Source organism: Choloepus didactylus, chromosome 14 (assembly GCF_015220235.1).
Source record: "Choloepus didactylus isolate mChoDid1 chromosome 14, mChoDid1.pri, whole genome shotgun sequence".
NCBI classification, from domain to species: domain Eukaryota; kingdom Metazoa; phylum Chordata; class Mammalia; order Pilosa; family Megalonychidae; genus Choloepus; species Choloepus didactylus.
This window is the reverse complement of record NC_051320.1, coordinates 58,863,631-58,890,164: the sequence shown is the minus strand read 5'-3', so window position 1 is coordinate 58,890,164 and position 26,534 is coordinate 58,863,631. Positions and strand designations below refer to the sequence as shown.

Genomic DNA, 26,534 nt, shown 5'->3' with positions numbered 1-26,534 from the left:
AGTAAACTAATCAAGGCCCACACTAAATGGGTGGGGCCACACCTCCATGGAAATTCTCCACTCAGAGTTATCACCCACAGATGGGTGGGGCATATCTCCATGGAAACAACCTAATCCAAATGTTCCAACTTTATCAACACTAATATGTCTGCCCACACAAGACTGCATCAAAGAACATGGCTTTTTCTGGGGTACATAATATATACAAACCGGTACAACCTCCATGGAAATTATCCAATCAAACGTTTCACTCCCAGTTGATTGAGTCACATCTCCATGGAAACAATCAAAGAATTTCAATCTAATCAACACTAATATGTCTGCCTCCACAAGACTGCATCAAAGAACATGTCATTTTGGGGGCAATATTACATCCAAACTGGCACAGTGCTTATGGCAGCATTATTCATGACTTGCAATGGATGCAGGTAGCCTAAGGGTACACAGACTGATGTCCACATACAATGGAATATAGAGCGGTTGCAAGAAAGAATGAAGTTGTGTGGCATGGAACCAGGTGAATGAACCTTGAGGATATTATGTTGAGTGAAGTAAGCCAGAAATAAAAGGACAAATATTGTATGGTGTTCTAGTTTGCTAATGCTGCTGGAATGCAAAACACCAGAAATGGATCAGCTTTTATAAAGGGGGTTTATTTGGTTAAAAAGTTACAGTCTTAAGAGCATAAAGTGTCCAAGGTAAGTCATCAACAATCGGGTACCTTCACTGGAGGATGGCCAGTGGTGTCCGGAAAACCTCTGTGAGCTGGGAAGGCACATAGCTGGCGTCTGCTCCAGTTCTGGTTTCAAAATGGCTTTCTCCCAGGACGTTCCTCTCTAGGCTGCAGCTCCTCACAAATGTCACTCTTAGTTGTTCTTGGGGTGTTTGTCCTCTCTTAGCTTCTCTGGAGCAAGAGTCTGCTTTCAACAGCCGTCTTCAAACTGTCTCTCATCTGCAGCTCCTGTGCTTTCTTCAAAGTGTCCCTCTTGGCTGTAGCAAGCTTGCTCCTTCTGTCTGAGCTTACACACTGCTCTAGTAAACTAATCAAGGCCCATGCTGAATGGGCGGGACCACGCCTCCATGGAAATTATCTAATCAGAGTTATCACCTACAGCTGGGTGGGTCCCATCTCCATGGAAACACCCAATCAAAAGTCTGCAACCCAATCAACACCAACATGTTTCCTGCCCACACAAGACTGCATCAAAGATAATGGCGTTTTGGGGGACATAATATATCCAAACCAGCACATATGGTCTCACTAATACAAACTAATTATAATGAGCAAATGCTGAGAATTGAATTCAAAAGCATAGGTTATCAGGGGATAGAATGTAGGCAGAGACTGGACAATCGATGATTTAGGAGTACAGAATGTGGAATAAAGCTCATTGTAAAAGTTCCATGATTATAATCTCTTACAGTAGTCACATCTATTCCTGAGTCTTACTTTGTTATTCCTAAATTCTGAGGTGCTGAGCTCTTTGGGTATAGCCTGGTAGTACCCTAGAACTTTGGGTATCTGAGTGACATCTGAGACCCGGAGACAGAGTTCTGCAGCTCTGAAAGGAAGCATTACTCCATACAGCAACTGCTAAAGTAGCTGAAAAAGAAATCAGACTTCAATTAGAGATATGAATGAAACAGACTTGGTTAGGATGAAGGTAAATCAGTATACAGGGTAAAGGATGATACTGACTGTATTTTAAAACTTCAACCTCTGTGTGAGACCAAATGAAGAGATGCTTACTTGGTACAAAACATAAATTTTCTGTAGCATACTACCTACTTTAACCTGATGGTCAGTTTATCTAAACAACATAATTACATAGAACAAAGAATAGGGAATAAGATCCTGTTAATCTGTACAGGTTAGTGTAATACCCTACTACATTCCAGGGAATTGGGGGCAGTAAATAAAAAAGTATTTACAAAGTCCCCTTGAGGGACTGGGGAAATATGAGGAAATATTAAACTTCCCCACTTGGGGAACTCCTGATATTCTCTCAAAAATTAGAAATTCCCAATTTAATAAGCCAAGCCTTCGGTCTTGGGGCTTGCCCTTATAAACCTTAATTCCACAAAGGAGAAACTAAGCCTACTTAAAAGTATGCCTAAGCCTCTCTCTCCAGCTAAGTCAACTCAGCAGGTGAAATCACTGCCCTCCCCAGTACGTGGGACCTGACACCCAGGGGTGTAAATATCCCTGGCAACGTGGAGATGACTCCCGGGGAGGAATCTAGACCTAGAAGCATGGGATGGAGAACATCTTCTTAACCAAAAGGGGGATGTGAAATGAAATGTTTCAGTGGCTGAGAGATTCCAAAAGGAGCTGAGAGGTCACTCTGGTGGGCACTCTTATGCACAATATAGATAACCCTTTTTAGGTTCTAATGAATTGGAATAGCTAGCAGTAAATACCTGAAACTATCAAACTACAACCCAGAACCCATGTATCTTGAAGACAATTGCACAACAACGTAGCTTATGAGGGGTGACATTGTGATCGGGAAAGCCATGTGGACTACACTCCCGTTTACCCAGTATATGGATGGATGAGTAGAAAAATGGGGGCAAAAAAGGGGGGGGGCACCCAGTTTTCTTTTTTACTTTGTTCTTTTTCACTTTGATTTTTATTCTTATTATTTTTCTATGTGTGGTAATGAAAATGTTCAAAAATTAATTTTGGTGATAAATGCACAACTGTATAATGGTACTGTGAACAACTGAATGTACGCTTTGTATGACTGCATGGTATGTGACTATATCTCAATAAAATTCAATTTAAAAAAAAGTATGCCTAAGAGTCACCCCCAGAGAAGCTCTTTTGTTGCTCAGATGTAGCCTCTCTCTCTCAGCCAACTCAGCAGGTAAACTCACTACCCTCCCCTCTAAGTGGGACATGGCTCCCAGGGTGTAAATCTCCCTGACAATGTGGAACATGATTCCCAGGGATGAGCCTGACCCTGGCATCTTGGGATTGAGGAAGTCTTCTTAACCACAAGGGGAGAAAGAAATGAAACAAAATGTTTCAGTGTCTAAGAGATTTGAAATAAGATTTGAAATAAGAGTCTAGAGATAATTCTGGAGGTTATTCTTATGCATTATATATATATATATATATATATATATATATATATATATATATATTCCTTTTTAGTTTCTAGTGTATTAGAATAGCTAGAAGAAAATACCCGAATCTGTTGAACTGGAATCCAGTAGACTTTATTCTTGATGATGATTATATAACTTTTATGGGTAATCATTTGACTGTGAAAACCTTGTGACTGACACTCCCTTTATCTAGTATATGGGTCGATAAGTAATAAAATAAAGACAAAATAAATAAATAAATAATGGGGAGGAGTAGGGGTATGAGATGTTTTGAGTGCTCTTTTTTTATTTCTATTTACTTATTTTTGGAGTAATGAAAATGTAAAATTGACTGTGGTGATGAATGCACAACTATATGATACTGTGAGACACTGTATTCTTTGGTTGGATTAAATGGTGTGTGAATATATCTCAATAAAACTGCATTAAAAAAACTTAAAAGGATAAAACTAAAAAAAAAATATGTTTAATTTCCACATATTTCTGAATTGTCCCTTTCTCCCTCTGGTACTGATTTCTAGGTTCATTCTGTTGTGGTTGGAGAACATGCATTGCATGATTTCAATATTTTTAATTTATTGAGACTTTTTTTGTGACCCAATACATGGTCTATCATGGAGAATGATCCACATGCACTCAAGAAGAATGTGTGCTCTGTTTTCATTGGGTGTATTCAGCAGAATGTGTATTCAGTATTATATATGTCTGTTAGGTCTAGGTGGTTTATTGTATCATTCAAGTCTTGTACTTCCTTACTGATCTTCTGACTAGCTGTTCTATCCATTATTGAGAGTGGTGTGCTGAAGTCTCCTACTATTAATGTAGAAATGTCAATTTCTCCCTTCACATCATTCAGTATTTACTTCATATATTTTGGGGCTCTTCTGTTAGGTGTATATGTATTTATAATGTTACAACTTCCTGTTGAATTGTCCCCTTTTTCAGTATATAATGACCATCTTTGTCCCTCTTAACTGTTTTTTACTTAAAGTCTATTTTATCCGATATTAGTATAGCCAAACTAGTCCTCTCTTTATTAGTACTTGCATGGTGTGCTGGTCTGAATGTATTATGTCCCCCAGAAAAAGCCATATTCTTTGATGCAGTCTTGTCGGGCAGACATATTAGTGGGGATTAAGTTGGAACATTTGGATTAGGTTGTTTGCATGGAAATGCACTCCACTCAACTGTAGGTGATAACTCTGATGAGATATTCCCGTGGAGGCGTGGCCCCACCCATTCAGGGTGGGCCTTGATCAGTGGAGCCATATAAATGAGCTGACAAACAGAAGGAACTCAGTGCAGCTGAGAGTGACATTTTGAAGAGGCGCTACATCCAAGAGGGACACTTTGAAGAAAGCACAGGAGCTGCAGATGAGAGACAGTTTGAAGACAGCCATTGAAAGCGGACTCTTGCTCCAGAGAAGCTAAGAGAGGACAAATACCCCAAGTGCAACTAAGAGTGACATTTTTGAGGAACTGCAGCCTAGAGAGGAACATCCTGGGTGAAAGCCATTTTGAAACCAGAACTTTGGAGCAGACACCAACCACGTGCCTTCCCAGCTCACAGAGGTTTTCCGGACACCATTGGCCATCCTCCAGTGAAGGTACCCTTTGTTGATGGACACTTTATGGCCTTAAGACTGTAACTTTGTAACCAAATAAACTCCCTTTTATAAAAGCCAATCCATTTCTGGTGTTTTGCATTCTGGCAGTATTAGCAAACTAAAACACATGGTATATATTTTTTCCATCCTTTCACTCTCAAACTACTTGTATCTTTGACTTTTAGGTGAGTCTCTTCCAGACAGCATATAGTTGGGTCATGCTTTTTTATCCTTCCACCAATCTCTGCCTTTTGACAGAGAGATTAATCCATTTACATTTAAAGTTACTGACAATAATACAGGACTTTCTTCTGCCATTTTGCTATTTAGCTTTTGTAAGTCTTATACCTTTTTTGTCCCTCACTTCCATTAAAGTCTACTTTTATATTTATTTGCTTTGTGATGCTGTAATAAATTAAGTGCCTTCTCATTTCTATCTATATATTTTTCATATATATATATATATATATATATATATGTTTTCCTATATTTTCCATATATTCATATATGTTTTCCCTGTGGTTACCATAAGGTTAACATTCAACATCCTAAATATACAGCAATCTTATTTTGAATGAAACCAAGTTAACTTCAATAGCATTCTCCTATACCCTCTGTCTCCAGCTTTTTTTTTTTTTGCAGTTGTTAGCACTTATATCTTTGTACATTGCTTTTCAAAAACCTAGATTTGTCATTGCTTTTTTTTTTTAATCTTAAGAACATTTTATTTCCACATAGATTCGTATTTTGAAAACAATTGTTTGCCTTCTCTAGGTTATCCTGGAGGAACTGTAGTGCCTGAATTTTTCACAGGACAGATACACAAGCAGCCTTGGGTACATTTTTCTGATTTTGATTTTGAAGGAGGAAAGAATGGACATAGCAGCTCAGAAGCAGAAATTTTGGTGAATGTGAATAGATGGGATCCAGCACTCACATTGCAAAAGGAAATGCTTCCCACATCCACATCCAGGAAAATCCCCACTCAGGGTGGTTCGGGTTTCAGCCAGAGGGCAGTCCCAGGAACAGTGCTGGCAGAGAAGCAGCTTTCATTTCTTAGACTCACAGTCCAGAACCCTAGTTCTGAAGACAGTCAGACTCTCCCCTTTCGGTTAACAGATTCTTTGCAAACGCCCAGAGTCCAATCCTTGTTTGCCTCCACGTCCACCTCCCAGTAGTGGCGGCCAGAGGTGAAGAGAGAGGACCCCAGGACACACAAGGCATGGCTGAAGCTCTCAGGACGCTTCTGCCATTTCTGCTTGACGAGCCCACTGTGCACGCTCCTCAGGTCGTCAGAAACGATGAGGAATTCGTTGGCTCTGTCAACATCCATGGTCATGTCCACTTGGAACTTCAGCATCCTTGGTTTCATCTGGAGAATCCCTCTCATTTGGGGCTCCAGATTCTTGACCTTGGCAACCAGCCTCCTGAGGTTCCAACTGGACTTGATCTCATTCTCCTGAGATATCTCAGAGCATTCGGGGCACATGACAATACCCTCACACGGGTTTTTTGGCACCAAATGGATGCATTGGAAACAGCATGTGTCCACACTGTAAGACTTTGGGTTTCTCAAGATAAGACAGGCAGATACAACATCTGCTCACTTTTAGAAATAGTTCAGCCATGGCCACTGTCTTTCCTGCCCATGTATTCTCCTCTGATCTCTGAAGGCTACACAGGTATCTGGGTTCTGGCCTGAAATTGCTTTTTATGCATTTATATTTTAGCACCAGTAGGAAGTAAACAGTGGAATATTTACACATACTAAACAATACAATACAATAATATTGGCATTTATAATTACCCAATTGGTTACCTTTACCACAGGTCTTTTTTTATGCTGCTTTGAACCACTGTCTAGTGTCCTCTCCTTTTGGTTTGAAGAACTTCCTTTAGCATCGCTTGTAGGGCAGGTCCAGTGGTGATGAATATCTGCAGCTTATTGTATCTGAGAATGTTTTAATCTCTCCCTCATATTTTAAAGAGTCTCGCTGAATATCAAATTCTTGGTTGTTTTCCTTCAGTACTTTAATTATAATTATTTCAATCCATTGCCTTCTACAAGAAATTGACACGTAATCTAATTGGGACTCCTTTATATATAACATGTTGCTTTTCTCTTACAGCTTTCAGAATTCTTTCCTTGTCCCTGGCGTTTGATAGAGTAATCAATATATGACAAGGTGTTATTTTTCTTCATGTTTATCCTGTTTGGTCATCTATGAGCTTCTTGGATGTGCATATTTACATCTTCTGCTGAGTTTGGGGAGTTCTCTATCATCATTCTTTGCCTATTCCTTCTGCCCCTTTCTCATTCTGGGACTCCCATGATGCATATATTGGTGTGCTTTATGTTGTTCCATAGCTGTCTTGAGCTATTTTCACTTTCAATGTTTCTTTTTTTCTTTCTGTTCTGAGTGTGACTCATCTCAAGCAATTTGTCTTCAAATTCATTGATTCTTCTGCCAGCTTGAAAATGTTCTTTAAACCCTCCAGGGCATTTCTCATTTCAGTTATTGTGATCTTCAATTCCAGTAGTTCTGTTTGGTTCCTTCTTAAAATTTCTATCTCTTTACTAATTTCTCATATTGATCATTCATTATTTTTCTGATATCTGTAGTTCTTTCTCTGTACTTTCTTCATCTCCTGAAGCATTTTTAAGATCATTGTTTTAAAGGCTTTGTTAGGTATGTCCCCATTCTCGTCTTCTTTCTTGGCATTGTCTAGATTTTTACACTCTTCCTATTCATGGACCATCATTTTCTGTTTCTTTGTTTTATACTCTTTTCGCACACTGTATATTTTAATATTTTAAAATGTTAATTCTGGAGTTTGCTCCCAGGGAGACTGCTTCTTGGTTTTGTAACCAGCTGGTGATAAAATAGAGATATTCTTGAGTTTCAGCCTTCCTATCAGGAAGGTCCGCCCAAGGTGAATGCAATGTGCAGGGTTTTCCCTGGCTTTCTGGTCCTCTGTCTTGTCCTGGGTTTTTGCTTGTTATTTATTTTGGAGTTCCCTCATTTACAGGAGTTTGGTTGTCTCCTCTGCTTCCCAGGAGACAGACCTCCCTCTCTCAGCTATTTGAAGCCGGCAGGCCTTTGTCTCAGACTGTCTTTCTCTATCGTTTTTTTTTACTTCCTTTAGTTGTCTCACACTGCTTTTGCCTGAAGGGTAAAGTCTGATAGGAAGGTCACAACAGAGAGGACCTTCCCAGGTCAGTCTTTCCCAGCCAACACAGGGCCAGGGACCCATAAATGGGGTGCAGACTGGCTCCAAGGTGCCTTAGGGATCAGGAAGAGCACAAAAATCTTCTCCAATGGCTCCCCAAAGCTGAGCGCCCTTGGCCTGCCCAGCAAATGCAGCCCTTCAGCTAACTGTGCCCCACAGCCCTGAGGAAATGCTATGTCTTTAAATCTCCACTGCCCCATCCCTGTATGAGGAGGGCTGAAGAAACAGCTGCCCTCAGAGCCAGACCCAGTGATCCAAATTTGCTAATCAAAAGCTGCAATTAGTGATCAGCTGTGCACACCTGTTCTTCAGAAACAGGGTTTCTAATGTCCCTTTCTGTCATCAACAGCTAGCCAGGGACTGGACCCCACAGTGGCCTGCCATGGGAGTGGGGGATAGGCACTGGTAGCTGCCATGCAGAGAAAACAATTTACAGTTCTTTACCATAATGTATCAGTCTCTTCCTTGGATGCTGTACAATGTTCTTTGGGCCTCTGGGCTTCAAAATATTTGTTTCAGACAGTTCCTGTCTCTATAATAGTTGTTTTGGTGGAAGGACTAAGTCCTGGAGCTCCCTACTTCACCATTTCTGCGCAAGTCCTAGCCAAATAGTTTTTTAATTCCTCACATCTTTTGAGAAGACAGAAGAATATGGGCTTGTAAAACCGTGTAGAAAAGAACAGGTGACACACTGCATAAGCACCTTTCAATTCTATTGGCTAAACTAACTCCATTTACCCGAAATACTTTTCAGATTCCTTCTAAAAAAATGTGAGCAAGCTTTAAACTATACTCAGGAAATTCCAATGAAAATGTAAAGACCATCTAGTTGGTTAAATAAGAGTGCAAATAAATATTAATAGTTACATTCTCATAACTCCCTTTCTCAATGACTCTTTTATTACGACGGGAAATTATAATGAGGTAGATGAGACTTCAGGGAAGATAATTACTTCAGGGACGGCAATTAGAAAAATCAGTGCCCTCAAAATCTTTTCTTACTTAAAAACCTAAAATCAAGAAACCAAGAGACTATTCTTTCCATTAATTAGTCCTTTGAGTATATCATCAAAAATTATTTTCACATCTGCTATGTATAAACACATGTAATTATTACCCCTAAAAGTAAGTTGCTATTTCTTCTTTAAAAAGAGATTATCTTTTCCATTCTAATAGCCAAGTACTGGACTTAATTGATGTTTTTAACATCTCTTGCCTAATCTACTATAAAATTGTCTCCTAACTGGCCTTCTTACTTCATTATTATGTAGACTTAAAAGATCTCACTCTACTGACAAAGCAGTTACTTTGTGGTGATGCTATGAATTCAGAAAAGTGTACAGCATAAATGGACAAACTTTCTGTATAGGATAACAGAATGAGTTCCTCTCTATTCAAGCCCATTTCCATAACGCTTCAAATATGTATTTCCAAGATTCTCCAAAATCTGTATTTTACAAATTAACACCTCCTTACCTAAGTCCTGAGTATTCAAAAGTTCTGGATTAAAGGAATCAAAGAAATTGTGAACTAAGTCTGCCAATTTATCAAAATGCAGAAAGTTATCAAAAATCCTTTCCCCATTTTCATCTAAAATACAGAATGTAACTGGATTTCAAAAATGATAAACAGCGTAGTTTAGAAAAACTCCTCTAATATAACAGAATTTTGAAGTCAAAAGAATCACCATTTTCAAATAAATGGAAAGGCAACTAGTTAATGGATGGAAGACAATATTGTTAAGATGGTAATATTCCGCAAATTCATCTCCAGATTCAACACAATCCCCAACAAAATTCCAATGGGCTTTTTGCAAAAATTTGACAGGCTGATCCTAACATTCATATAGAAAAGGAAGAAACCCAGAACAGCCCAACAATCTTGAATAAGAAAAAGATGGAGAATTCACTCTTCCAGGTTTCAAAATTTAATATAAAGCTACACTAAGTAAGGAAATGTGGTTTTTAACATAAGGATAGAAATACAGACCAATGGAATAGAACTGAGAGTCTAGACACAAGCCTCACATTTACAGTCATTTGACTGTGGCAAGAAGATTCAATGGGAAAAGAATAGCCCTTTCAACCAATGGTGCTGTGTGAAAATCAGATATCCACAAGCAAAAGCATTATGTTGAGCCCCAGCATCACATGTAAATCACATGTAATTTAATATACAAAAATTAATTCTAATTGTATCAATAACCTAAATAAAAGAGCTAAAACAACAAAACTCATAGAAGAAAACAGAGATAAATCTGTGTAATCTTAGATTAGGCAATAGTTTCTTAAATATGATACAAAAGCACAAGGAACAAGAAAAAAATCGATAAATTAGACTTCATCAAAATGTTAAACTTTTGTGTTTCAAAGGCCATAACAAAAGTGAAAAACAACCAATGAATGGGAGAAATTATTTGCAAATCATGTCTGATAAGGGACTTGTATCTAGATTATCTGTGCTGGTTTGAATATATCATGTCCCCCAAAATGCCATTATCTTTGATGTAAACTTGTGTGGGCAGACGTTATCAGTGTTGATTAGATTGTAATTTGAGTGTTTCCATGGAGATGTGCCCCACCCAACCATGGGTGATGACTCTGATTGGATAGCTTCTGTGGAGGTGTGGCCCCACCCGTTCAGCACGGGCCTTGATGACTTCACTGGAGTATGTATAAGCTCAGACAGAAGGAGCGAGCTTGCTACGGCCAAGAGGGACACTTAGAAGAATGCATAGAAGCTGAGAGAGGAGCCGCAGATGACAGTTTGAAGACGACTGTTGAAAGCAGACTCTTCCTCCAGAGGAGCTAAGAGAGGGCAAACACCACCAGAGCAACGAAGAGTGACATTTTTGAGGAATTGCAGCCGAGAGAGGAACGTCCTGGGAGAAAGCCATTTTGAAACCAGAACTCTGGAGCAGACACTAGCCACGTGCCTTCCCAGCTAACAGAGGTTTTCTGGACTCCACTGGCCATCCTCCACTGAAGGTACCCGATTGCTGATGACTTACCTTGGACACTTTATGGCCTTAAGACTGTAACTCTGTAACCAAATAAACCCCCTTTATAAAAGTCAACCCATTTCTGGTGTTTTGCAAAAAGGCAGCATTAGCAAACTAGAAAAGATTTTGGTACAAGTGAAGTGGGGTGCAGGTGCTGCTGAGTTTGCAAATACCAAACATGTTGGAACGGCTTTTTAAATGGATAAGGGGAAGATTCTGGAAGAATTGTGAGGAGCTTGACAGAAAAGGCCTAGACTGCTTTCAAGAGACTGTTGGTAGAAATATGGACTCTAAAGATACTTCTGAAGAGGTCTTGAACAGAAATGATGAATGTGTCATTGCCAACTGGAAGAGAGGCGATCCTTGTTTTAAAGTGGCAGAGAATTTGACAAAATTGAGTCCTGGTGTCGGATGGAAGGCAGAAGTTGAAAATGACGAGCTGGCATACTTGGCTGATGAAATTTCCAAACTGAAAGGTGTGGCTATAGCATGGCTTCTCCTTGCAGCTTATAGTAAAATGTGAGCGGAGAGACATAAACTTCGAACTGAACTCTTGAGTTCAAAGAAGATAGAAACTGATAGTTTGGAAAATTCTGGGCTTCCAGGAGTAGAATCCCAGAAGCTACAACCCAACGTGAAGATCTGACCAAACATGGAACCCAACTGCCATTCCAGTACAAGGCAAAATTGGAGAAGTTAAGCAAAAAGGATGTGTGGAAAGTCCTATTGTCTGACGGCTTTGACCCCGTGTGCTTCATGCGAAGCCAACAGAATTTTTGCGAGCTCTTTACAGACAGAGCCGCTGCTGGCTGGGACTGGAGGAGACAGACAAGAAACAAATTGAAGGAAAAAATTCTTCAAAGACAGAGCCATGGAGGTTGAGGTGTGGAGTCAAGAGGTCTCAGGCTGGGAGAGCAGAGTGGCCAACACACATGGAAAGGGTGACTTTGCCCCAGAGGTCAAGGGTGGGTCTTCCACCTTGATGTTCAGGAAAGGTGTTGCCACCTCAGGCCTCAAAGAGGGTAGACCACATTCCCAGGGCACTGGGGAGAGCCTGGCCACCACCCCTCTCTTCTGAAGGGGTTGAGTGTGTGCCCAGGAGATGGAAGAGAATCCGGGTGCTGCCCGAATGTTTGAGGAGGATGGGGCCAAGAAGGTAGTCTCCCCAATGTGTGGATATGTTGGAGCACTCATGCCAGCATTTGGAGAGAAAAGGGCTGCCACATAGGCCCTTAGGAAGGGTTAGACTCCCACTCTCTCAAGCCCCAAGGAAGCAACATTGTTCTGTTAATGACTCTCAGACTTTGAAATCTAATGGAGTTTGTCCTGCAGGTTTTAGGAACTGTTTTGGTCCTGTTAACCTGGTTTTCCTTTCAGTTTCTCCTTACAGCATTGGGAATGTTTACCCTATGACTGTCCCTCCTTTGTATATTGGAAGTACATAACTTGTTCTAAATTTCACAGGTCCACAGCTAGAGGGGAATTATGCTTTTGGACAGACCATGCCTGTAACTGATTTTGATGGGATCTTGTACTTAACTATTGTGTCTGAAATGATTTAACTTTCTGTGATATTCTTATGGGATGAATGTATTTTGTGTATGGAAAGATCAAGTCATTTTGGGATCCAGGGGATGGAATGTGCCGGTTTGAATATATTATGTCCTTCAAAACGCCATTTTCTTTGATGTAATCTTGTGTGGGCAGACGTTATCAGTGTTGATTAGATTGTAATTCTTTAAGTGTTTTCATGGAGATGCGCCCCACCCAACTGTGGGTGATGACTCTGATTGGATAGCTTCTGTGGAGGTGTGGCCCCACCAATTCAGCATGGGCCTTGATGAGTTCACTGGAGTACTTTATAAGCTCAGACAGAAGGAGCGAGCTTGCTACAGCCAAGAGGGACACTTTGAAGAACACATAGAAGCTGAGAGAGGAGCTGCAGATGACAGTTTGAAGACGGCCGTTGAAAACAGACTCTTGCTCCAGAGAAGCTAAGAGAGGACAAACACCACAAGAGCAATGAAGAGTGACATTTTTGAGGAACTGCAGCCTAGAGAGGAACGTCCTGGGAGAAAGCGATTTTGAAACCAGAACTTAGGAGCAGACACCAGCCACATTCCTTCCCAGCTAACAGAGGTTTCCCAGACACCACTGGCCATCCTCCAGTGAAGGTACCCAATTGCTGATAACTTACCTTCAGCACTTCATGGCCTTAAGACTGTAACTCTGTAACCAAATAAACCCCCTTTATAAAAGCCAACCCATTTCTGGTGTTTTGCATTCCGGCAGCATTAGCAAACTAGAACAATATCTAAATACCTTTTACAACTCAATAAGAAGGCAAATAACCCAATTTAAAAATATGCAGTTTCTCAATACACATTTCTCCAAAGATATATAAATGGCCAATAAACACATGAAATGATGCTCAATATTATTAGCCATCAGGGAAATACATATCAAAAACAAAAAGAGATATCACTTAACACACAACAAGATGGCTATAATAAAAAAAAACTCAGTAACAGTGTTGGTAAGGATGTGGAGAAATTAAAACCCTCTGGTGGGAATGTAAAATGGCACAGCCACTTTAGACAACAATCTGGCAATTCCTCAAAAGGTTATAGTTACCATACACCCCAGCAATTCCACTCCTGGGTACATATCCCAGAACATTCAAAAGCTATGTTCACACTACAAGTTCTACACAAAAATACACAGCAATACTATTCATAATAGCCACAAAGTAGAAATAATCCAAATGCTCATCAACTGATGAATGGATTAATAAAATGTGTTACATCCATGCAATGGAGTATTAGTCAGCCATCAAAAGTAATGAAGTACTGAGGAGACGTCATCAACATGGCAATGTAAGACGCCAAAGGGGGAAGTCTTCCCTCAGGATCAACTAACAAAAGGAAAAAGGATGACGTCATTAACACGGCGACATAAAAAGCTACTGAAAACTTCTTTCCAGAGAGTAAATGAAAAAAAGGATAATTCTGAATTGTTTGAAACTCTGCAGGAGGCTATAGACTGGAGAAGGACCCTGCAAATGCCAAATTGAAGAGAAGAAATATCAGGCAGGAATCTTCCATCCCAGACCAGCTGGTCCTCTCTCTTCCCCCTCACTCGGTCTCTGAGGCACAGAATCAGCAGATGGGAACACTCCCATTAGGGACACAAATTTTACTCTCACAGCAGTGAAAAATACCCTCACTGTTTGAAAATCCAATGGACAGGGGAGGACATTTCAAGGCCCAGATCTGTGAGGGACAAAGAGACTGAGAAAACATGGACAGAAACTGCTTCCAGCCCTGGGTCTGAAAGCCGCTGCCCAACCCTTGAGGGAAGCAGGAGCTAGTGGCTGTTTCCTTGCCTTGGAGAAAGCTGGACTATTAAATCGACTGAGGGTGTACTTTGCCACAGGTGGACCCTCACATCAAGCCAGATTTTGGCTGGCAAAGTGAGGGCACAGTACTGCTGTGTTTCAGCACTGCTGGGTCAGATACAGAGTGTGCTCAGAGGCAAAGCAGCCTCTGAGGACCATTAAGTTACTGAACAATGCCGTCTGATGGACAGTCCAGAAAGTGCAAGGGAAGTAAAATACTTTTTAAAAGATGCTTCAGACCCTTTCTTAGGAGAATGGGAAATCTACACATCCTGTATGGAAACCCAGCCCTGTTTTGGCTGAGAAATAGGGAAGACCCAACTGTTAAAACAGGGCTCCAAAACAAACCCACATCTTGCTAGCTGGTGGAAAACAGAGCACCAATGAAAGCTAGCAGATAGAGCACCACTGGAATCCAGCAGATCTCTGTAACTACACACAGTGAACTTGATGGGGTGCCCAGTGCCTACCTCCCATCCCTGTGGCAGGCCACGGTGGATAACTGATTTTGGGGATAAGACTGGGGGGCAGAGCCAATATGACAACTGGCCAGGGAGAGAAACAAAGAAAAGATAGAGATCAAAGACAACCAACAAGAAAACCTTAGGCAAAAGAGAGAAAACAACCTCTAGAATAAGCCAGTCAAGGAAATCACATACCAAGACAGCAGAAAATCACAAGCAACCATCAGGAAACCAGAATATATGGCCCAGTCAAAGGAAGAAACTAACACCTCAACTGAGATTCAGGAGTTGAAACAACTAACTATAGATGTTCAAACAAATCATTTAAATCAAATCAGTGAGTTGAAAGAGAATGTAACAAAAGAGATGAAGGATATAAAGACGACACTGGGTGATCATAAGGAAAAATTCGTAAGCTTGAAAAAACAAATGGCAGAACTTATGGGAATGAAAGGCACAATAGAAGAGATAAAAATCACAATGGAAACATACAACAGCAGACGTAGAGAGGCAGAATAAAGGATCAGTGAGCTGATCCTCAATACGATAAAGGGCATATATGAAAAACCCATAGCCAGCATAGTACTCAACAGCAAGAGACTGAAAGCCTTCACTCTAAGATCAGGAACAACACAAGGATGCCCACTGTCACCACTGTTATTCAACATTGTGCTAGAAATGCTAGCCAGAGCAATCTGGCAAGAAATAAAAAGGCATCCAAGTTGGAAAGGAAGAAGTAAAACTGTCATTATTTGCAGATGATATGATGCTGTATTTGGAGAATCTTGAGAAATTGATGACACAGCTACTTGAGCTAATAAACAAATTCAGCATAGTGGCAGGATACAAGATTAATGCACATAAGTCAGTAATGTTCCTATACACTAGAAATGACCTAACTGAAGAACACTCAAGTAAAAGATTCCATTCTCAACAGCAACTAAAAAAATCAAGTACCTGGGAATAAACTTATCCAAGGATGTGAAAGACCTATACATAGAAAATTACATAACTTTACTAAAAGAAATAAAAGGAGAATTAAAAAAAGATGAAAAAATATTCCATTTTCATGGACAGGATGGCTAAATGTTAAGATGTCAATTCTACCCAAACGCATCTACAGATTCAATGCAATTCCAATCAAAATCCCAACAATCTACTTTGCAGACTTGGAAAAGTTAGTTATCAAATTTATTTGGAAGGGAGAGATGCCTCGAATTGCTAAAAACATTCTAAAGAAGAAAAACAAAGCAGGAGGACTCAAATTTCCTGACTTTGAAGCTTAGTATAAATAAAGCCACAGCTGTCAAAGCAGCATGGTACTGGCATAAAGACAGATATATTGATCAATGAAATCGTATTGAGAATTTGGAAACAGACCTCCCAAATCTATGGTCAACTGATCTCTGATAATGCCCCCAAAACCACAGAACTGGGACAGAACATTCTCTTCAACAAATGGGGTTGGGAGAACTGGATATCCATATCCAAAAGAATGAAAGAGGACCCCTACCTCATACTCTACACAAAAATTAACTCAAAGTGGATTCAAGACCTCAATATAAGAGACAGTATGATAAAACTCCTAGAAGATAATGTAGGAAAACATCTTCAAGACCTTGTATTAGGAGGTCACTTCTGAGACCATACTACCAAAGCATAAGCAACAAAAGAAAAACTAGATAAATGGGAACTCCTCAAAATTAAAAGATTCTGTACCTCAAAGAAATTTGTCAAAAAAGTGAAGAGACAGTCAACTCAATGGGAAAAAAATATATGGAAACCATGTATCTGACAAAAGACTGACACCTTGCATATACAAAGAATCTTACAACTCAATGACAAGAGTACAAACAGCCCAATTATAAAATGGGCAAAAGATATGAAAAGACATTTCACTGAAGAGGAAATACAAATGGCTAAAAAAACACATGAAAAAATGTTCATCTTCACTAGCTATTAGGGAAATGCAAATTAAGACCACAATGAGATATCATCTCACACCAATTAGAATGGCTGCCATTAAATAATCAGGAAATTACAAATGCTGGAGAAGATGTGGAGAAACTGGAACTCTTATTCACTGCTGGTGGGACTGTGTAATGGTACAGCCACTCTGCAGGACAGTCTGGTGGTTCCTTAGAAAACTAGATACTGAGTTTTCCTTCGATCCAGCAATTTCACATCTCGGTATATACCCAGAAGATCTGAAACCAGTGACACAAACAGATATTTGCACACCGATGTTCACAGTGGCACTATTCACAATTTCCAAGAAATGGAAACAATCCAAATGTCCTTCAACAGATGAGTGGATAAACAAAATGTGGTATATACACACAATGGAATACTACGTGGCAGTAAGAAGGAATGAGGTCCTGAAACATAACATGGATGAACCTTAAAGACATGCTGATAAAGAATAAATTGCAAGAGTAAATAAAAAAACAGAATATCTTATGGAAATAAAAGAAACTGTTGGAAAAATTAAAAAGACTCTGGATACTCATAATACAAGATTAGAGGAAGCTGAAAAATGACTCAGCGTCCTCGATGACCACAGAATGGAAAATGAAAGAACAAAAAAAAGAATGGGGAAAAAAATCAAAAAAATCGAAATGTATCTCAGGGATATGACAGATAAAATAAAACATCCAAACTTAAGACTCATTGGTGTCCCAGAAGGGGAAGAGAAGGGTAAAGGTCTAGAAAGAGTATTCAAAGAAATTGTTAGGGAAAACTTGCCAAACCTTATACACAATATAAATACACAAAACATAAATGCCCAGCGAACTCCAAATAGAATAAATCCAAATAAACTCACTCCAAGACATACTCTGATCAGACTGTCAAATACTGAAGAGAAGGAGCAAGTTCTGAAAGCAGCAAGAGGAAAGCAATTCACCACATACAAAGGAAACAACATAAGACTAAGTAGTGACTACTCAGCAGCCACCATAGAGGCGAGAAGGCAGTGGCATGACATATTTAAAATTCTGAGAGAGAAAAATTGCCAACCAAGAATACTTTATCCAGCAAAACTCTCCTTCAAATTTGAGGGAAAGCTTAAATTTTTCACAGACAAACAAATGCTGAGAGATTTTGCTAATAAAAGACCTGCCCTATTTCACATACTATAGGGAACCCTACTGACAGAGAAACAAAGGAGAGAGAGATACAGAAAAATTTAACAGACATATATAGAACTTTACATCCCAAATCACCAGGACACACAATTTTCTCTAGTGATCACAGATCTTTCTCCAGAATAGACCATATGCTGGGACATAAAACAAGCCTCAATAAATTAAAAAAAAAAAACAAAAAACAATTGAATATATTCAAAGCACTTTCTCTGACCACAACGGAATACAAATAGAAGTCAATAATTTTTTATTTATAACTCCGCTATTTACTTCCTACAGGATATAAAATACATAAACTCTAATGACAAATCAGTGGCTTTGGACTCAATGTATAATATGTAATTTCTGACAAGAACTACATAAAGGTGGGGGAATGGAGGAGTATAAGAACATAGTTTACATGTCCTATTGAAGATAAGTTGGTATCAAAGAAAAACAAGATTGTTATAGATTTAAGAGGTTAAATTTAAGCCCCACAGTAAACACAAAGAAATTATCAGGAATATGACCACAGAGATGAAAAGTAGAACATGGGTTATGAGACGTGGGGGAATGGGGAATGGGCAATGGGCAGTTAAGAAATGAGTGTAGGATTGCTGTTTGGGGTGAAAGGAAATTTCTAGTAATGGATAGTGGGAAGGTGATAGCATTACAACATTATAAATGTGATTAATCCCACTAATGGAATGCTAGGGAGGGGTTGGAATGGGAAGATTTAGGCTATATATATGTTTCCACAATTGAGGAAAAAAAAAAAAAAAGAAAAAGAAAAAGACAGTCTAAAAAGGCAATGACAAATGCTAAGGATGATCCAGGATGGGATATGAGGATGGAGGAGAGGAGGCTCAAAGGGACGCAGTGGGGACATAAGAAAAAAAAAGGAAATATAGAATGTAAGCTTTGTATCAATGTTGAATTTCTTGTACTTCTTAGCTGCGTTTAATGGGACTGCATAAAAGAATGTTCTTGTTCATGGGAATTATATATGTGAATTATATTGTTTGTTCAAGGACGTATGCAGCTTGCTCTCATATGTTCAGAAGACAGAGCAATAGATGACGGATAACAGATAGGGAGGGAGGAAGGGAGGGAAAGAAAGAAATGGTGGTGTGTCAGGATGTTAAAGTTGGTGGATCGGGATATCGGGGCGGGGGTAGGGGTATGCTGGAGTCCTGTGTAAGCTTGAATTTATTTCAAAATAAAATTAAAAAAAAAAAAAAGACATAATGCTGAGTGAAATAAGCCAGAAACAGAGAGATGTATGTTACCACTAATGTGAACTCTGAGAAGAATGTAAAATAAATATTTTATATTGTAAGAATGTAAGGAAATCTAAAGATAGAGAGCAACTCATGAAGGGGGAACAATAATCTAGTAAGAACAGATTAGCAATTGAGGGTAATCTCAATGCTATGGGAACGCTCAGGAATGATTACGGTTTGTAAATTTTCTTGAGTATGGTAGGAACACATTGGAAGCAATGTAGTTATTTCTTATTCCTTTGTTTTGTTAGGGTTTGTTAATTTTCTTGGGGTATGGTAGGGACATGTTGGAAGCAATGAAGTTATTTTAGGTTATTTCTTTTTCTTATTCCTTTGTTTTGTTTGAATTATTTTGATTTTTTTGATAAAGTAAAAAAAAGCTATTGTATTTTTTAAAAAAGCATATTACAAAGCTATGATGGCTAAAACAGCATGATTCTGGCATAAAGATAGCTATATCAACCAACGGAATCAAACTGAGAGTTCAGAAACAGAACCTCACATCTATGGTCTATTGATTTTTGACAAGGCTGCCAAGTCCACTCAACTGGGACAGAACAGTCTCTTCAAAAAATGGTGCTGGGAGAACTGGATATTCATATTCAGAAGAATGAAAGAGGACCCCTATCTCACACCCTATTCAAAAATTAACTCAAAATGGATCAAAAACCTAATATAAAAAATATTAGAAATATTATATTAAAAAAATATAAGAACCAGTACCAAAAACTCCTAGAAGAAAATACAGGGAAACATCTTCAAGATCTAGTAATAGGTGGTAGTTTCTTAGACTTTACACTCAAAGCACAAGCAACAAAAGAAAAAATAGATAAATGGGAACTCCTCAAAATCAAATACTTCAGTGCTTCAAAGGCTTTCTCAAAAGGGTGAAAAGGCATCTGACTCAAAGGGAGAAAATATTTGAAAACCACATATCTGATAAGGGTTTGAAATCCAGAATATATAAAGAAATCCTACAACTCAACAATAAAAAGACAACCCGATTAAAAAATGGAAAAAGGACATGAATAGACACTTCTCCAAATAGAGGAAATACAGATGGCTAAGAGGCACATGAAAAGATGCTCAGACTCATTAGCTATTTGGGAAATGTAAATCAAAACCTCAATGAGATATCATTTCACATCTACTAGAATGGTCAGTATTGAAAAAACAGAAAATTACAAGTGTTGAAAAGGGACATGGAGAAATAAGTACATTCATTCACTGATGGTGAGAATGTAAAATGGTGTGGCAGCTGTGGAAGACAGGTTGGCAGATCCTTAGAAGCTAAGTAAAGAATTATCATATGATCCAGCAATCCTGCTACTAGGTATAAAGAACTGAAAGCAGGAATAGATATTAACAAACATCTGCACACCAATGTTCACAGTGGCATTATTCACAATTGCCAAAAGATGGAAGCAACCCAAGTGTTCATCAACCAATGAAAGGATAAACAAAATGTAGTGTAAACATACGATGGAATATTATTCAGCTGTAGAAAGTAATGAAGTCCTGATGCATGCGACAACGTGGATAAACCTTGAAGACATTATGCTGAATGAAATAAGCCAGAGAGAAAACAAAAAATATTGTATGAACTCTCTGATATGAACTAATTATAGATAAACAAACTCACAGTTAGAATCTAGAATATAGGTTACGAGAGGATAGACTGGGGGCAGAGAATGAGGAGCTGATGCTTAATTTGTACAGAATTTCTAATTAGGTTAATTGTAAATATTTTGAAATGGATAGAGGTGATGATAGCACATCATTATGAGTATAATTAACAGCAATGAATTATATGTGTGAATGTGGTTGAAAAGGGAAGCTTAGGGTTGTATGATGACTGTGGTTAATAGTACAAATATAAGACTATTTTTTCATAAACTATAGCAAACATACATCGCTATTACAAGGTGTTAATAACGGGGTGGTATATGGGGAAAAATACACTTAATGCAAACTATGGACTAAAGTTAACAGTAATATTTTAATATTCTTTCATCAATTTTAACAAGGGTACCAGACCAATGCTAAGTGTCAACAATGTGGGCCACAGGGATATTGGGTTTTTCTTAATGGAGTAATGAAAATTTCTAAAATCGATTGTGGTGATGAGTGCACAACTCTGTGATTATATTAAAAGCCACTGATTGTATACTTTGGATTAAAGGCAAGAAAAAAGGAATGAAGTATTTGTACATGCTGCGACATGGATGAACCTTGAAAACATTATGCTAAGTGAAAGAAGCCAGTCCCCCATGCCCACATACTATATGATTCCACGCACATGAAAGTCAGTAATAGGGAAATCTATAGGGACAGAAAGTAGATGAGTAGTTGCTTAGGGCTGGGGAGGAGTTGAAGGTGGGGGGATAGGGAGGTTGTAGCCAAATGCTGCAGGGTTTCTTTTTGATGAAAATATTCTAAAAAACTGACTGTGATGATGGTTTTACATATGTTGTGAATATATTAAAAACCATACACTTCAAAGGAGAGAATGGTATTGGTATGTGAATTATATCTCAATAAATCTATTTTTTTTAAATGGGCCCAATGTAAAAAATAATCATTTTCATACTTACAACAGGTGCATTTTATAAAGTTGCACCTTTATAAAGCTGATTTATAAAAAAGCTTTTTAAAATCACCACTTTCTAAAACCATTCCAATAAGAGAAGTATACATGATAATAAATCCAATCCTGGAAGCCTAATTAATAGTGGCTCATTTTGCCCTACTCTATGTAGATGAGTAAGTACATTACCCTTCTACAAATGCATCCAGTTTTGCAAGTTCATCTGACAAACCAACCAAGACATCTAGTGTGCCAACCTAAAAGAGAAAGAAAACATTTTATTATTCAGGTTTCATTCTGTTTTTTTTTACAAGATGATACATAATCTTGATTTGAAGGGCCCACAAATCTTAAGTTCTCCATACTTTTATTAATATTGTACAACTGAGGCTAAAAGACCCCAAGTTTGCCAGACTTTTCAAAGCTGTTAATAGGTATACAAGATAATTCTCTAATCCATGTGTTCAACTACCATTTAAGACATGAAGACTCCCTAAAGGTAGGCCTGTGCCCCTGTACTGTGTAATGATGGTGAATCATCTCAATCACATGACCCAAGATTTACCACAGGGGCTCTTAGGCAGAGGTCCACTGATGTACATCAGACTCAGTAACTCAATTTATATACAAAATTGAGTGTGTAAATCTGTGTGTTTTGGGATAAATGCCTGCAGTTTATATTAATGTCTCAAAGGAATCCATAACCCCCAAAATATTAAGAACCAGAAATTACAAGTATTTCTTCAATGAGTATTACTTATAACTGCCTTACTTGGTTAACCAGTAAAATATAAACACCGTAATATTATCCATTTTTTACAAAAATTTAGTTAACTGATTACCTGCAGTCTGCTTCCCTTCAATGCTGCCAGATTACTGATCATTAATAATGTTAAATAAATTAAATACCTACATTCGATTTGTCAAGTATTATTAAGTAAGTGCTATTTTAATATTTACTTTAATGAGCATTATATAAATGAAATAACAGAAAAACTGATACACTGGTATTTAATATATATTACTATGATTTTTCACTTCTGAAAATCTTATTTGTGAATGTAATATATCAAATAGTTTCATAAGATTTCTCATTACAATTTAAATTACTATTTAGAAGGGCACAAAGAAGTTGAATTAATAAAAAATGTCATTTCTTTTTGATGGTTTACTTCTAAATTCTCAATTTCCTCATTATTTAAAATCTGAAGACTGGAAGAAACAAGACATGTTTTAAATTATGCCAGCTGCTAGAGACAAGAGAGTTTTCTTTTCTTCTGGGTACCTCATTTCTATCAAAAGCTAAGAAAGAGAACTGGTTATCCCCTGATGACGAAGTCCAAAACTATTTTGGAACATGCAGTTTTACCTTTAAGTCAGGGATGTTGAACTTTGAAGTTATAGAAAGATTATTGTTCTTTGTAGTTGCCGCATGCAGTTTCTCCCATGTTTGCTGACATGTTTTCTCCCCAGGAGCTGATATAAGCCAAAACTCAGTCATGTTTGTTACCAGGTATTGTTTCCAAAGTCAAGAGAGACTCTGAAATGTAAAATGAAACAAACCAAAAAAAAAAATTATCATTTGTATCTAAAGTGCTTCAGAGTCTCAGGACAAATGATAAAGCATGTGCTATTTCAACAAAATTAATCCAACACTGGAATATGAGCCAAAGTAAAGTAAATTTTACTTACCTGGAAGTAAATCTATCTAATGGTAAAAGGTGACTGCATTTATAATACAAAGGAAAAAAAAAAGATGATAAAGACCAAATGTCTTTATTTTTTTAACATCCTAAATGGAATAATGCAAGTGAGATGACCCAAACATCAGCCACCAATAGTTTCATTCCACAAAGGCAGCTGGAGAGCCACCAATTTATGGGTTTATGTTAAAATTTTAAAACATACAACCAAAGAAGGAAAAATTTTAAATGCCTAACTTGTCAATGTATTTGAATGGTAGCCACCAAATAAATCTGCTTCAATTGGTTTAGCAAATTCTAAAAAGCTAGTCAAATAAATGGTTAACTCTAATCCACAGTCCAGGAAGGGAAATCTCAAATACTCAATGTATACTTGGTTGCCATCAAGCTGAGACATGTACAAATTAGCAAAAATTTTTTGCAAATCTCCCTTGATATTTAAAAATGTAAGACTTTTTTAAAGTAGGGTTTTAGAACAACACTACTGGATCTGAGTGGGAAAGAGGCTCTTTCCAGAAAGAGCCCCATTAAGAAACATCCTACATCCTCCCCTCTTCTACAGTCTCAAAATCTACCCTGCGCCAGAGCCAGTCTATTCAGAATCTAAGGGAGTAAGGCACAAATACAAAATGACTAGTAAAAATGAAAATATTTATCATCATTTCCACATTATGATGCCCTCAGTGGAACCACCATAAACTTTCTACTACCAATGCTCATTTAACCTCTCTTGAGACTTGGATCCATGTCCATAAATTGAAGATAACTACCTTACAAAGTTGTTCTCAGAACAAAATCAGATAATGAACGTGAAAGAACTTTATAAATTTAAATTTCCTTGATGATATAAAGAATTATATTTAATCATAATGGACTTTCATAATTTCAGTAGTTCATTTTAATTAAAGTCATCCTACCTTGTCATTAGACCATTAAAAGTGAACTTAATGTAGATGCCACCCTATCTACTTATGTTATTTTTCTAATTTCCATTTAGAGAGTACCTATCATGTACCAGGTACTGCTGTAAATATTTTATGCATTATTATCTCAATTACTCCTCTGAATACCTCTATAAGACACATCATCCTCCCCACTTACAGATAAGAAACTGAAATTCAGAGGTCAATTGGTATAAACACAGAGTATTAAATGAGTATCACAGGAAACTGTACTATAAGACAATTTTTCCAAAATTACTGAGGAAGTTGCACTAAGTGCTGTACTTTATCAACTGGTCAACAGGCCAAACCCAGGCTTGTCAGCAATGCTAGCCCAGAGAAGGCTAGCCCAGAAAAGGCTAGCCCAGACAAAGCACTTAGTCTGTGACCAGAAAACAATATGGCTAACTACCATCCGTGGATGGAACATACCCATGAGCACCAAGCTCCAATGAGGTCATACAAACATATGCTTTGATTTATAAACAAAATCCTCATCAGCCTACCTGAGAAACTTCAAACGTTAATTTTTAAGACTTAAATAAATATCCTATTATCTGTATTCTTTTCCAAACTAATTTTTTCACTCAACTAATTTTTAGAATAAACTATGTGATCCATGTAGAACTAATTTATTCATTTTAATTGCTATATGGTGTACTATTATTTGAAAAAAAAGAGAAAATTTATCATCCATTTTCTTTCTAAAGGACAAATGCTTTTACTTTTTTACCATTTTAAACAATTCTGCAATGAACAATTTTGTACCTGTCTCTGTTTTTGTGAAAGAGTTTCTCTAGAACAGCCACAAAGGATAAAACAATTGAACTGTGGGGTATGATGACGTGGTAGATGGTTTTCAAAGATGGTGGCCAACAAATATTCCCATGCTCTTATGCGATGAGGTTTTGTCAGTCCTCCCATTAAGAGGTGGCATCTACTTCCCTTCATCTTGAACTTGGACTGGTCTTGCGACTTGTTTTGACCAACAAAGCACATGGAAGTGACACTACATGAATTCAGGACTCAGGCCTCAGGAGATCTTGCAACTTTCATTTGTGTTTCTTGGACAACTGCCCTCAGACCACCATGTAAGGAAGCCAGTCTAGCTTTGGAAGGTATGAGAAGCCACACAGGGGAGAATCGATACCACTGCAGTTGACAACTAATATTAAATGCCAGGCACATAAGTGAGGCCACTTGAACCATCCAGCCTAGCCAGTCCTCCAGGTGAATGCAGCCACAACAATGAGCCCAGGCAAAAGCCAAGGAACTGCCCAGACAACCAATAGAATCAGGAGAAATAATAAATTGTTGCTGTTTTTAGCCACTAAATTTACAAAGTGGTTTATTAGCAGCAATGGATAACTGATTACAGACTACTGTCAATTCTACTGGGTATTGCCAAATCATTTTTCAAAGCAGTTACCAACACAGATTCCCATTAGCAGAGTCAGAGTCTGTATTTCCCCAATTTAAAAAAATACACAATGATATACACTATTCTTAGCTATATACTTACAGAAAGTAAAAACATGCATAAGAGAAAGGGGCTTTAGTTGTATGTATATTTTTTTGAAAAAAGATCTGAGGAAAATACAGCAAAACGTTAACATCTGTTAAATCTGGGTAGTGAGTACGTGTGTCTGTTAATCCAAAATACTTGAACTTTTCCTGTATATTTGAAGTATTCCACAATTAAATATTTTAAAACTTTATATAAGAATGCAATTAATTTAGGACAAGAAATTAAAATACAAAAAATAAAATTTTAATGACTTTTCAATTGGAATATTCAGAAAATAGAGCGGTCTAGTTACCAAATTAATACTTCAAGAACAACTTTTCTGTTTTATCGCTAGCAGACATAGTTTCTAATCTATTTATATTGTCTTTTGACCAAGTTTAATACATTGAACACAAACTCTTTTGATGTTTTGGGACTGTTTGTATTTTAGTATTTCAGAGTCAATATACTCAACAATTCTAATCGTATGATGTTGCAGGGGTAAGAGTTTGAGCTACAACTTCTCAGGAAATTGCTTCTAAAAATAAATTCCCAATGAAATGTTACCGGCCTA

At 37.9% G+C, this 26,534-nt stretch overlaps 1 protein-coding gene across 1 annotated transcript in view; it reads right to left on the bottom strand.

Annotated features, from left to right (window-relative positions):
• ATP6V1C1 (ATPase H+ transporting V1 subunit C1) overlaps positions 1-26,534 on the bottom strand; it is a 112,848-nt gene that overhangs the window by 62,854 nt on the left and 23,460 nt on the right. Inside the window, exons 2-3 of the mRNA XM_037802551.1 lie at positions 23,179-23,349; positions 21,999-22,066 (exon numbers count right to left, since the gene is read on the bottom strand). Coding sequence (XP_037658479.1) covers positions 21,999-22,066; positions 23,179-23,310 — 200 coding nt within the window. The 5' untranslated portion in view covers positions 23,311-23,349. The remainder of the gene's footprint in view (positions 1-21,998; positions 22,067-23,178; positions 23,350-26,534) is intronic.